The sequence below is a fragment of the Aquila chrysaetos genome, chromosome 16 (genome assembly GCF_900496995.4).
Source record: "Aquila chrysaetos chrysaetos chromosome 16, bAquChr1.4, whole genome shotgun sequence".
Lineage (NCBI taxonomy): Eukaryota > Metazoa > Chordata > Aves > Accipitriformes > Accipitridae > Aquila > Aquila chrysaetos.
Genome location: NC_044019.1, coordinates 3106102 through 3118482, shown reverse-complemented (window position 1 = coordinate 3118482; position 12381 = coordinate 3106102). Strand labels below are relative to the sequence as shown.

Here is a 12381-nt window from a genome sequence, read left to right as displayed (position 1 = left end):
TTCTGCCTCTAGAAAGTGGGGTGTGACAGCTTTGTTCTGTCTGTGTCAGCCATGGGGCCGGTGCATGGGCCATGTGTGGCTGCAGTGGCTGGACCTGCTTTGTCTTGAAGCTGTAGTAAGGAGAGGTCTCTCTTCTCCCTGCTCCCTGTGTAGCAGGGCTGTGTACAGGTTAAAAGGGGGGAAGGATGGGGACTAACGCTGTGCTGAGCCAAATTCCCAGCGCTGCTGGGTCTAAGGGTTCTGAGGAGGCTGAGGGCTGGGCTGGCGGCTCAGGTGGGATATTAGGGACAAGTGTCTTTGAGCCTCTGCCTGGACCAAGCCCTTCCCCAGACCAGTCCCAGGAGCCAGGGCTGCATTGCTGTCCCTGTAATTAAATTGTCGATGCCTTATGTCTGCGACGAGCTTTGCAGAGAGCATCACTTAGCAAGGATCTCCCGTGAGCAAGGGAGGGCTCCCCAAAGCACCCCTGGTACAAGCAAAGCTGGGTTGCTTTTTCTGCAGCCACCCTGGCAAGCTCTTGTCCTCGGCCCCTCTCACTCAGTCTCTTGCTATCAGTAACTTCCCTGGAAACTTTTTTAGGGTGATTGCCACCAAACGGGCTTCTCTGAGTCACCTTCTGGGAAGTCGGCACCAGCCCTGACCCCTCTGCTTTTCCTTCTCTCTGCAGGTCGATCCCCATTACCTGATGGTGCTCGTCTCTGCCCTGTGGTCTGGCAGCATCCCACCCCGAAGGGCTGCTCCTTCCCAGACCCTCAGCCCGTGGCCACGGACCCGTCTGGCTGGATCCCAACCTGCCACCATCGCTTTAGAGTGGAGCGACCCGAGCGTGTCAGGGAGGCGGAGATGGCGGGGACGGATGGGGAAGAAGACGAGGCGGCGTGGCGTGGCGTATCGGCACGGCATGGCACGGCACGGCATGGCACGGCACGGCGTGCCACGGCATGGCCGCTGGCTTGGCAGCAAGGGGAGCGCAGGGGTGGGGACAGGGCTGTGTTTCCCCTTGGTGGAGGCAGGCGAAGGTGGAGTTATCCCTTTGTTCGTCCTGGAGAGCTGGTCAGACAGGAATTGGAGTAGCAGTGGGGTGCAGCAGGCAAGCGGCTCCGGTGGCCTGGTCCCGGTCCCGGTCCCGGTCCCGGTCCTGCCCGCTCATGTGGGGACCCTGATGGATCCGGCTGCCAACCTTGGGGCCGAGGGCAGGGCTGGGCGGGGGGCATCGAGGGGATCTGATGGTCTGATCCTGGCCCGGTGAAGATGTGTCAAGTGGGTGAGTCCGGGTCCGGCGCGGTGATTGTGATGGGAGGGTGCCGCAGCCCTGCCTGCGGCTCCAGCGCTGCCCTCCTGCAGGGGAGACTGAGGCAGGGAGGGAGGGGAGCCAAGGGGCTCGGACGGGGTCAAGGACAGAGCTGGGCTGAGCACCCGGGTGACGGCGAGTGTGTGAGGAGAGTGGTCCCGACGGGGGAACAGCCCTGCCGCCGTCAGTCCTCGAAGAGCCGGGTGCCGAGAGCCAGCGCCGGAGCTGTCGTTTCGGGCAGCTGCTCTCCCCGGAGCTTCTTCATTCCTCCGGGGAGCCCCAGCCCTTCCCAGCCCCGTCAAGAACTCCTGTCCTTATGGCTGCTGGTCCCACACCACTGTCCCAGTCTCAGGAGAGCCGGTCGGAGCGGTGGTTTGCATACTGGGGCTGCCAGCGGCTGCGACCACATCACCTCCCGCCTTGTCCGCCCAGCAGCACGGGGCTCGTCCTCTGGGGCTGTCCCCAAATGTCCCCGCCTGTGCTGAGCGTGGTGCAAGGGCAGGAGGGACGGCTCGGTGCCGGCCACCCCGCAGCGTGCAGCCTCCTCGCCCAGCCCTCCTCTCCCCTCTGTCTCAGGCCACCTCGATCCCAGCAGCCACCAAAGGGTCCTCATGAAAACGGGCCTCATCCTCCTCATCATCGGGCACCTCAACTTCATCACCGGCGCCCTCGTCCACGGCACCGTCCTCCGCTTCGTGGTCGACCCCCGGGACGCCATCTCCCTGCAGTACGCCGTCGCCAACGCCGCCTCCGTCATCTCCGCGCTGCTGGTACCGTGGGGTGCAGGGTGGGAGGGTACGGGGGGGGACATCGGTGGGTGTGGGGGGCATCTGGGGGGGATGCAGGAGGTGGGATGCAGGAGGGGGTGGGATGGATGTGGTGTGGATCCGGAGCAGGCAGGAGGTGGGATGCAGGATGGACGCTGCTCTGTCTTCTCTTCCCTGCTCTAAATATGCCTTTCCAGCACAAAACCAGGGGGGATTAAATGCACAGGGACTTGTTACTGGGTGGAGGCTGGGGAAGACGAAGCAGTGCCCACCGCAATGCTGAATTAGCCGGATGAGCTTTCAGGAGCAATGTCAACAGGGAAGGGGGACCAACGTCCCCGGGGCGGGCGGGCACCGTGCATCGCTGACCTCCCCACGCTTCCTCGCAGACCATCTCCTGCGGAATAGCTGCCCTCGTGCTGTCCCGCTGCCTCGCCCCCGCCACCCTCGTAAGCACCCGCAGCCCCTCGCCCAGCACCCAGCAGGATGCAGCCATCCTCCAGAGCGCGCACAGCCGCCACGTCCCCTCTCTCTGGCTCACCGCGCTGTCTTTTCTCTCCCCTCCTGCAGAAATGGGCGGTTTTTGCCCTGAGTGCCAGCAGCAGCCTGGGCTGCCTGTCCTGCCTGCTGGGGCTGGCCGTCTCCATCGGGCTGACGCTGGGCAGCCAGGGCCGGGCACTGCTGGCCCCCTGCACCATCGCCGACGTCGCCCTTGCCCCGGTCTCACGCGAGTGCCCCTTCGATCCCACCCGTGTCTACGTGAGTCCCCAGTGGGTTGTGGGCTGTGGATGCCTGCACCGGGGATGGGGAGGATGTGTGGGGACCTGACGGCTTGTGTCCCCGCAGAGCTCCACACTGTCCCTCTGGGCTATCTCCCTCCTGCTCGACTTGATGGAGATCATCTTTGGCATCCGCTGCCTCCTGCTCACCCTCGACCTCCTTCGCCTCCGCTGCTGCTGCGGCAGGGCGCACCGGAGAAAGGTGACGCCTGGTCCCTGGGCTCAGCACTGACCCATTCAGGACTGGGATGGACCCGTCTGGGCTTGGGGACTCTGGGACAAGGGTAGGACTTGCTGACCCAAAGCTCTCGGCCCCCCCGGCCCCGCTCTCAGCAGTCTCTCTGGCTTGCAGGTCTCCTTGCGGGCAGACCCTGCGGAGAACCCCGACCCCGGGCAGTGCCTGGGCTTGCTGAGGCTGGACAGCGTGGAAACTGCCCGGCTCTGAGCAGGACCCAAGGGCTGATGCCGTGGATGTGCCCGGGCCAGCCCTGCCCCATCCCAGCACCCGCACAGCCCCACGTTGGCACCTGGCTGCTCCCCAGCCCGGCTATGGGGCAGACACGTCCCCTGGACGCCACCAGCCAAGACACGTGAGCCCATCCCCATGGCCTCAGGTCGCCTGGGGCTGCAGCGAGGAAGGCGACTGGGCTGGATCCGGACCCTGCGGGGAGGAACTTTCCCCTCGGCGTCGATGGCCCCTTTCCCACCACTGACTGCACTGACACAAACTTTATTCTGCAGGTATTAAAAGACCAGAACCGCATCCCCCTCCCCACGGCCCCCCACCACCCGTGCGCCGGCCGTGGGGCTGTGGGGAAGGGGCTGGCCTGGCCCCCACGGCCGTGGCAGTGTGTGCATGCGTGGGGGGTGCTGGGGAGCCCCCGAGCCACCGGGTCTTTGTCCCCTGGGCCGTGTCCCCGCGCCTGCTGGAGATGCAGCGGTGGCTTCACCGCCAGCCTTTCCCACCGGGCTGGGTTGTCCCCCTGCTCTGAGCCCCCGGTGCTGGGGGGGGACCGTCCTCGCTCGGGGCAGACCCTGCCTCCATCCTTCCCCAAGTCGAGCCAGTGCAGGACCCCCCCCCGCAGTGATGGGGACCGTCCCCCCGCGCCTCAGCCAGGCTCCAGCTCTCTCCCCACGAGGGGCCGTGGGGGCACGGGCGCTGGGGACCGCGGGGGCCGGGCAGGGGATAGAGGCAGTGACCAGCTGCAGGGTGAAGGGGTGACGTGGGGCCACGGGGACTGTGGGGGGGGGCTGTGGGGGTCCGTGGGGCTCAGAGCTGAGCGGCGCCGCTGGGGTCACACTGCAGCAGGCGCACGATGGACGGGTCGCTCTTGGCACCTTTGATGAACTCCTCCAGCGAGAGCTTGCCTGCGGGAGGGGGACACGGCTCAGCCCGGCGGCCAGCACCCCATCCCGGGTGCACACGCAGGACCGGAGACCTCCCGGCACCCACCCGCTCGGGATGAACACCCTTGGGGTCCGCTCCCCGGGTTTTGGGAGCACGCTGAGCCCCTCCGGCTGCCGGGGCTCCCCCCGGCCACCCCGGCGGACATGAGCCATTTAATCAGCGTGCGTGCGGCTCCTTCTAAGACCCCTGGATTTAGCCATGAGACCTTTCCCTTAATCCCTTCCATCTCCTCTCATTTACCGTCGTTATTAGTATCCATCTGTCGGAAGATTTTTTCCGTTCTTTTCTCTGGAGTCGATTCATCTTCAGGCATGTTCATCACAGAGGAAACCATTTTGTAGATGGCCTGGGAGAGGGAGACGGGGGTGAGGGTGGGTGCAAGGTGGGTGCCTGCCGTCACCCACCCGAGACGGGGGACAGAGCTTTGGGCTTCGCTGCCCTGAGAATGGGGCTGGCGTTTAACGCCCTCCCCGTGCGATCAGGCTATGGGGAGCTTTAGCTCCCAGCACAGCCGGGGTGGGTGCAAGCAGCAGCCCCAAGGAAACATTCCGGCTGCGGGAGGCAGATGGGAACGGCTCCTGCAGGGACGAGATGCCCACCGAGATGCCACCACAACGGCCTCACGAGTCACCTTCCGATGCCGAATCCACCGGGCTGGGGTCTGGGCGAGGAGAGCATCTCCTGTCAGTGTGCCGACCACACGTCCCTCTGCCCCGGGGTGCTCGGGGATGGCTGCGTGCACTGTGAGTGGGGCCAGTGGGAAAAGCCCCGGGAGGGGGGTGACAAAGGGATGTCCCCAGGACAGGGAAGGACCGGGGGATGCCCCAGGGTAGACTGATCCCTGCAGCCGCAGAGCTCAGCGGGCAGCTCTCTGCAGACAGCAACAGGCTCCGTCCCAGGCACTGTCAACCCCGTACCGGGGGTAACGCAGGGTGCATGTCCCCAACCCGTCCGCATTCTGGGAGGGGATGGCCACCATCACGCCCGGGTGACAGGCAGGACCACACGCTAGGAGCCACGGCGGGGCGAGGGAACCCAGTACCTGCACAATTTCCAGCATCTCCTCCCGACTGATGTAGCCGTTGCCGTCCAAGTCGTACATGCTGAAGGCCCACATGAGCTTCTGCTCCAGCTTCCCGCGGGAGGTGACGCTCAGGGCGATGATGAACTCTCGGAAGTCGATGGTGCCGTCGCCGTTGGTGTCGAAGGTGCGGAAGACGTGCTCGGCGAACTTGGAGGCATCGCCGTAGGGGAAGAAGTTGGCGTAGATCTTCTTGAACTCCTCCACGTTGAGGATGCCCGAGGGACAGTCCTTCAGGAAACCCTTGTACCAGCCCTGCAGCTCCAGGTCGGAGAACTCGGTGTTTTCCCGCAGGTCTTGGAGCATCTCAGGGCGCAGTTTGCTGTTCTGCTTCCCCATGCCGCTGGGACGTTGCTGGCCGTCCCCCGGGGGATGAGCGCTGCAGGGGGGCAGGCGGCTGGCCTGGCTCGGGGGGGGGGGGGGTCCGTCTGGGCTACAGGAGGGGAGAGGGACAGGGCAGCGCTCCCTGGCAGCCCCCGGACACCCGGGTGGACGCCGACACGGCCCCCTCCATCCCCGCTGTCTTCTCTGAGCCGTCGGGGCCAGCCCCGGGGACCACCCAGCGCCAGGCAGCGCCAGCCCCCTTGCGTTTGCGTAATAAGCCCTTATAGTTCATTTGCATAATATATAGGCGATATCTAGCTGGCGTCAGGAGGGCAGAGCAGCCTGGAGGAGGAGAAGGGGCTGGATTCGGCCCCCGCAACGTGCTGGCTGGGGGTCTGGGTCCAGCCCAGCTTTGGGGCTGGCCGGATCTGGGTCAGCTCCCTTGGAGGGAGGGTTATTTTCAGCTCCTCCACCGCCTCCGTTAATATTTGATGTTCTGGCTGGTACTGGAGCCCTGGGGAGAGCTGGGGGCCACAGGTCTCGGCTCGGAGCCCCCTCCTCGCTTCAGGGTGTCCACATCCCTGGGGGACCCAGGACATCCCGCTGGGGTCAGCCCAAGGAGCACAGAGGGGCCGGGAGGAGGTCAGGGTGGGTGCCCAGAATCTGGCCTCCCACCCCAGGTCCCCACACTGGGGGCTCTGGGGGGACCTTGACCCACTGCCCCCACCCCAGGCTGCCTCATGGGCTCTGCGTGAGGAGAGAATGGAGTCGGGGGGGGGGGGGGGGGCTTCACGGGTGCATGGGGGGCTTCAGTGCCTGGAGCACCCGCTGTCTTACCCAAAGTAGGGAGGGGGCCCAGCACCCCCCAACCCCCCTATACCTTGAGGTCGCAGGACAAACAGGACTCCCCAAGAGGAGCAGCCCGGTAGAGCTGGAACCCCCAGTCAAGGGGGGCTGGGACCCCCCCAATCTCTCTCCATCACCCCTCCCCACGCCTCCATCCCCACTCTGGCAGCCCCGGGGGAGGATCTGCATGCTCCCCCCGACTCAGGTGTCCCCAGCCGGGACCCCCCGGGGCTGGTATGACCCCCAGCCCCACTGCCTGGGGGGGGGCTGTGCCCCCTCTCCACTGCCCGGGGCAGCTCCCGCTGCTGGGAGAGGAGCCCACGGGGGGGGCTCAGCACCCCGAGAAGAGTTTGCAAGGATCCCCCCAAAGCGGACACCTCCAGAAGGGTGGTTGGACACCCCCAGGGAAGATGCTCCCGGGGTGAGGGGGGGGGCTACAGGGGATTCCCCCCAAACCGGGCACCCCCAGAGAGAGGGGGTTTGCCAGACCTACACCCCAAGCAAAGGTCTCTCCGGGGGGGTTGGTTTACCAACACCCCCCCCCCCCCCAGCAAGATACTGTGGGGCAGAAGGGGGGCAACAAGACACCCCCGGCAAGACGCGGCGGGGCCGGGGCGGGGGGAACCTCTGCAGCCGCCGGCGGGGAGGGACGTGTGCCCTGGTATCCTCGGTTCCCCAGTGCCTCCCAGTGTGCCCCCCCCCCCCCCCCCAGGTCCTCCCATCCCCGTCGCCTCCTACCTGCCCGGGGACGAGCCGCCGCCGCTGTGCAGCCAACGCAGCCCGGGAGCGGCCGCCGGTCGTGCCCGCCGCAGCGGAGGGCTGCGGGGGGGGGGGGGGGGCACCGGCACCGGGGGGTGGGCACCGGCACCGGGTGCACTGACAGCAGCCCCCACCGGGATCTCCTGCTCGTCCCGGGGCCCCACGCACGCCCACCCCACACCCCCCCCGGGGTGCAGCCCCCGGTCCCCCCCACAGCCGGGGGCTGGGGCGAGGGGGGAGACCCCTGTTGTACTGGCAAGGGTTGGGGCAGGTCTGGGAGCACTGGGAGGTTTGGGGGGCACTGGGAGGTTTTGGGGCACTGGGAGCACTGGGAGGTTTTGGGGCAGTGGGGGCACTGGGAGGTTTTGGGGCACTGGGAGCACTGGGAGGTTTTGGGGCACTGGGAGGTTTTGGGGCACTGGGAGCACTGGGAGGTTTTGGGGCACTGGGAGCACTGGGAGGTTTTGGGGCACTGGGAGGTTTTGGGGCATTGGGAGCACTGGGAGGTTTTGGGGCACTGGGAGCACTGGGAGGTTTTGGGGCACTGGGAGCACTGGGAGGTTTTGGGGCACTGGGAGGTTTTGGGGCACTGGGAGGTTTTGGGGCATTGGGAGCACTGGGAGGTTTTGGGGCACTGGGAGCACTGGGAGGTTTTGGGGCACTGGGAGGTTTTGGGGCACTGGGAGCACTGGGAGGTTTTGGGGCAGTGGGGGCACTGGGAGGTTTTGGGGCACTGGGAGCACTGGGAGGTTTTGGGGCACTGGGAGGTTTTGGGGCACTGGGAGCACTGGGAGGTTTTGGGGCACTGGGAGCACTGGGAGGTTTTGGGGCACTGGGAGGTTTTGGGGCATTGGGAGCACTGGGAGGTTTTGGGGCACTGGGAGCTCTGGGAGGTTTTGGGGCACTGGGAGCACTGGGAGGTTTTGGGGCACTGGGAGCACTGGGAGGTTTTGGAGCACTGGGAGCACTGGGAGGTTTTGGGGCACTGGGAGGTTTTGGGGCATTGGGAGCACTGGGAGGTTTTGGGGCACTGGGAGCTCTGGGAGGTTTTGGGGCACTGGGAGCACTGGGAGGTTTTGGGGCACTGGGAGCACTGGGAGGTTTTGGAGCACTGGGAGCACTGGGAGGTTTTGGGGCACTGGGAGGTTTTGGGGCATTGGGAGCACTGGGAGGTTTTGGGGCACTGGGAGCTCTGGGAGGTTTTGGGGCACAGGGAGCACTGGGAGGTTTTGGGGCACTGGGAGCTCTGGGAGGTTTTGGGGCACTGGGAGGTTTTGGGGCATTGGGAGCACTGGGAGGTTTTGGGGCACTGGGAGGTTTTGGGGCACTGGGAGCACTGGGAGGTTTTGGGGCACTGGGAGCAGTGGGGGCACTGGGAGCATGCCAGCATTACTGCATTGGCACACCAGACACAGAAGCTGGGGTCCCGAGCTGCCTGCAGACCCAGGCAGACACCCCACGCTGCGACGTGTCCCCTGGTCGTGTCTTCAAGGGCTCTGCTAAAAATGTCACTTGTCCCTTCCTTAGGGTGCCATCCTGCCCCAGGCTGCTGGGAGGGTGGGTGGGATGGGGAACCACAAGGTCCCCTCCCTGTGCATGCACCAAACCGGGGACCAGTCTCTCCACCCCATTTGCCACCCCATGGGCACCCCCAGCTCCCGGGCACAGGCTTAGCCATCACCTTCCCGCTGGCCCAAGAAGGTGCCAAGCCAGGTGTTTTGGGGCTAGAAGGGGGACATTTTGGGTTTGAGCGTCCCCAGCACGCAGCCGGGGGCTGATGCAGTGTAGCATCACAGCATCCTTGGTCATTCCAGGGGCTGGAGCAAAGCAGCTTTCAGTAGCCGCTCTGAGCACCGGGAAAAGGCTCCAGTGGAGACAGATGCTCGCTATAAGGAGGTGCTTTTCCCGGCAGGTTTTCCTGCATTCCTGCACCAGCTCCATCCATTTGCAAAGCCCGGGATTGTTCAGCAATACCGTGGGGAGCAGATGGCAGGGGCAGATGGGAGGAAGAGGCACGCACTCTCCTCCAAATCACACAAATAAACATGCATAAAGTGATTAAACCCACAGCCCCATCCCTGGTCTGGGGGGAACGGGGAAGGGGCTGGGGTGGCTGCTGCGGAACAGGGAGCTGGGGGGAAGGAGAGACCCAGGCTGGGGCTAATTCACCCCAAAATCTGCTGGGCACTGAGATCAGCGAGGCTGAGGGGCTGCAGGGGCCCATCGAGAGAGACCTGGCACCTCCAGGCCTAAAACACCAACCTGAAGCGGGGCAAGAGACGGGGACCAGCCCTGATAAAGCGGCCGAAATCCACAGGCATGTTTTGAAACACCGATGAGCAGCGCTTGCCTGAACCACTGCTGGGCCGGCGAGGAGACCCAGCCCAGGCAGCAGTGCTGGCCCGTGAGGACCTGCAGGAACAAGCAGTTATTAATAATAAAGGCAATATTGGTCTCATTGTGTTTTTTTTCCCCCTTTTTAATAGCCTCGCGATGGTACCATGTCCCTGCCTGTTGCTGGAGGACTCTGGAGGACCAAAGACCAGCACAAGCTCCTTCCTGCCCTTCACCTGCACATTTCGGTGCTGAGCCATCTCCTCGGTGCTGCCGTCTCCCCATCAATTCCTTCTCACCCTCCACGTTGCAGCAGCCATGTCCGCACCCCAGCCCTGCCGAGGGGCCGGTGGCTCTCTGGGGCCGGGAGCCCTCCGTGGGATCCGGGCAAGGATCTCATGCAGGACCGGCATTGAGCCTGAGGGGTGTTTTGGGAATGGGATTGGGCTGGAAACAAGGGAGCTGGTGATGAGAGCTGCTGAGGTGATGTCTCCCCCCCATCCCATGTAAGAAAGATGTTTGGAGAGCTGTATGGGATGGGGATTGGAACTGGGGCCTCGGTGTGAGCAGAAAGGCAAGGAAAAAGGAGAAATTTGTGCCCTTGGGGCTGAAGGTATCCCGGGGGGGTCTGAGCCAGGCAGCCCCTGCGCTGGGTGATGCCCCCACATGCAGCAGTGCTGAGGCTGGGGGGGGAAAGTCGGGCCCTCAAGGTGGGGGTGCCATTTCCCCTCCGATAATCTTCATATCTATTTTAATCCCCCTCCGCATGAGTGACAGAGGGCACAACTGACGCAGGCTGATTTGAAAGCATCCCATTTCTGACTCAAACCCGGCCCTAAACCCACCTAATCCCCCGCGCTGGAATGGATTGCAGGAGGGAGCGAGAGGATAATACGGGGTGTGGGGGGCACAGGCAGGGCCACACTCTGCCATCAAACACTAAGTGATTTACAGGGTCCCTGGGCTTGGGGCAAATGACCCCCAGCCCACCCCCTCGGGGTCCCTCACCCTCCACCCCAAAGCCTTGTGTTTTGTCAGCTCGCAGCCCCCTCCATCACCCCTTGCTCCTTGCAGCGGCACCGGCCACACCAGCTCCATGCTCCCACCCACTGATTTGGGGGAGTCAGCCACACCATGGGAAGCAGGACCATGTCCTGGGGGTGCCGGGGTCCAAGAACAGCCAGGGCAGGGAGCAGGGCTGGCTCGGGGCTGGCTTCCACTGGCCCCAGCCTTGTGGCCGAGCCGAGCCCGCAGCAGAGGTGCTGCCAGGAGGATGCTGAAATGGCCGCGGGTGCCGCTGTGATGCCTTCCCCACCGCCGGCGAGGAGAGATGTGGGGTGTTGGCGATGCCCTCGCTGGGAGATTCCCCTTCCTCTTCCACCTCCTCCTTCTTCTCCTTCTTCTCCTCCTCGCAGGGATTTCTGTGGGAATTTCCTGCGTTGTCATAGCAGCCGTGAAACTCCTGCCCCCCCCCCCCCCCCGCCGCCTCCGGCTTCGCTGCAGCAGGGCAGGGTGGGATGGGGTTGCAGGGGAGACCCCACACACACACACCCCGGGGGGGGGGACATCACCGTGTCCCTGTGTCCCAGCACAGGGGCGTATGGCTCTGCACACACACGTGTGCACGCAGGGCAGCGTGTGTTGGTGTCAGCTCTGCCGTTGCCCCGGCTGCCATCCCCAAAGCCAACGGGGCTCGATGGTGCCCAGGGCTCGGCACACCACGGCGGCACACTCGGGGGTTTTGGTGATTTGGGTTCCAGCATCGCCCCCCCCCCCCCTCAGCCTCACTGGCCCCAAGTGCCCATGGGAGCATCCTTATGTGCACCCATGCAGCTGGGGGGGGCACAGGAGGAGCCCAGGCATGGCCAGGGCGGCTGTGGGTGCCCTGGGACTGTGCCCTAAGGAAGGTTAGTGCAGACAAACAGGCACCATCCCTGCTGGGGTACTGGGACGAGCTGGGAGGGGAGAGGGCAAAGCAAGAGGGGCTCAGCCCCCGGCTGCACCAACAAACCCAACCAGGGTCTCCCCAACACCCTGCAGACCCCCTCCCCATGGGCCCACACTGACCCCAGAGCTTGTCCCCAGCCCCACGGCATGCACGGCCCCACGGAGGACACGGTGAAGGTAAGCGGAGCTGCGGTGGGGGCGCGGGGCAGGGGCTGCGGGACTAGCTGGGGATTAAAAGCAAATGCCCAGATAATAAGGATCTTTGGTAAAAAGCCCATTTGTATAATTTAAATCTCTAATAGGCTTCCTGGAATACAAAACCCTTTGTGATGCCCGATCTCATCTGGATCAGGAGCCGCTCGCTCGCTAAATCTTGACTGAGCACCGCGGGGCTGCAGGCACGTTTCATAACGGAGTGGCTCCATCCTGCGTCCCCACGTCCCTGTGATGCCCACGCTGCCTCCCCGAAGCACGTACAGCTCGCCTTGTCCAGACAGCCAAGGTCGGGGCTCCTGGGGACACGTAGCCCGGTCCCCGTGGGGCACACGCGTGTTGGCACCTGGACACGTGTGGTCAGCAGTGCCGTGACACGGAGCTGGGATGCGTTTTGGGGCAGTTTGGGCACAAGCGGGTCCCCAGCTCTATAAATGGCCACGGGGGGGGGGCTGCAGCAGAGTTGAGGGGAGGACAGCGTGCTGTGGGCATCTTGGTGCCCAATTTTCTGTGCCACCTTCCCTGGCAGAAGTACAAAACCCCGAGGGACTTCCCCGCCACGGACACAGTTTGTCACCGTGTCCGGAGGGTTGCGGAGCTCTGCGAGCCGTGGCGGGGACAACCCACGGCCG

General features: G+C 64.7%; 2 protein-coding genes and 1 long non-coding RNA gene across 3 annotated transcripts in view; 1 reads left to right on the top strand and 2 right to left on the bottom strand.

Moving 5' to 3' along the window:
• Nucleotides 1–3559, top strand: part of TMEM54 (transmembrane protein 54) — a 30482-nt gene extending 26923 nt beyond the window's left edge. The window contains exons 2-7 of the mRNA XM_030038266.2: nucleotides 668–1264; nucleotides 1868–2061; nucleotides 2448–2507; nucleotides 2629–2817; nucleotides 2905–3039; nucleotides 3190–3559. Coding sequence (XP_029894126.1) covers nucleotides 1252–1264; nucleotides 1868–2061; nucleotides 2448–2507; nucleotides 2629–2817; nucleotides 2905–3039; nucleotides 3190–3282 — 684 coding nt within the window. The 5' untranslated portion in view covers nucleotides 668–1251 and the 3' untranslated portion in view covers nucleotides 3283–3559. The remainder of the gene's footprint in view (nucleotides 1–667; nucleotides 1265–1867; nucleotides 2062–2447; nucleotides 2508–2628; nucleotides 2818–2904; nucleotides 3040–3189) is intronic.
• Nucleotides 3552–7361, bottom strand: HPCA (hippocalcin). Its single transcript, XM_030038267.2, has 4 exons — nucleotides 7235–7361; nucleotides 5288–5759; nucleotides 4486–4591; nucleotides 3552–4205 (listed from the first exon to the last, which is right to left on the bottom strand). Exons 2-4 carry the CDS (start codon nucleotides 5663–5665, stop codon nucleotides 4108–4110), a joined length of 582 nt encoding a protein of 193 aa, XP_029894127.1. The 5' UTR covers nucleotides 5666–5759; nucleotides 7235–7361; the 3' UTR covers nucleotides 3552–4107.
• Nucleotides 7362–9582: 2221 nt separating this feature from the next.
• LOC115351525 lies at nucleotides 9583–11002 on the bottom strand. Its single transcript, XR_003926837.1, has 2 exons — nucleotides 9826–11002; nucleotides 9583–9667 (listed from the first exon to the last, which is right to left on the bottom strand). It is a non-coding gene; the product is annotated as an uncharacterized LOC115351525 (long non-coding RNA).
• Between the last annotated feature and the right edge of the window lie 1379 nt (nucleotides 11003–12381).

Bases quoted from the DNA above. Each gene is read 5' to 3' on its own strand.
- HPCA (XM_030038267.2), bottom strand. From the start codon at position 5,665: ATGGGGAAGCAGAACAGCAAACTGCGCCCTGAGATGCTCCAAGACCTG. The intron at 4,592-5,287 runs GTACTGGGTTCC...TCCCTCTCCCAG, and splicing joins AGATGCTGGAAATTGTGCAG to GCCATCTACAAAATGGTTTC. The intron at 4,206-4,485 runs GTAAATGAGAGG...CCCCTCCCGCAG, and splicing joins GATGGATACTAATAACGACG to GCAAGCTCTCGCTGGAGGAG.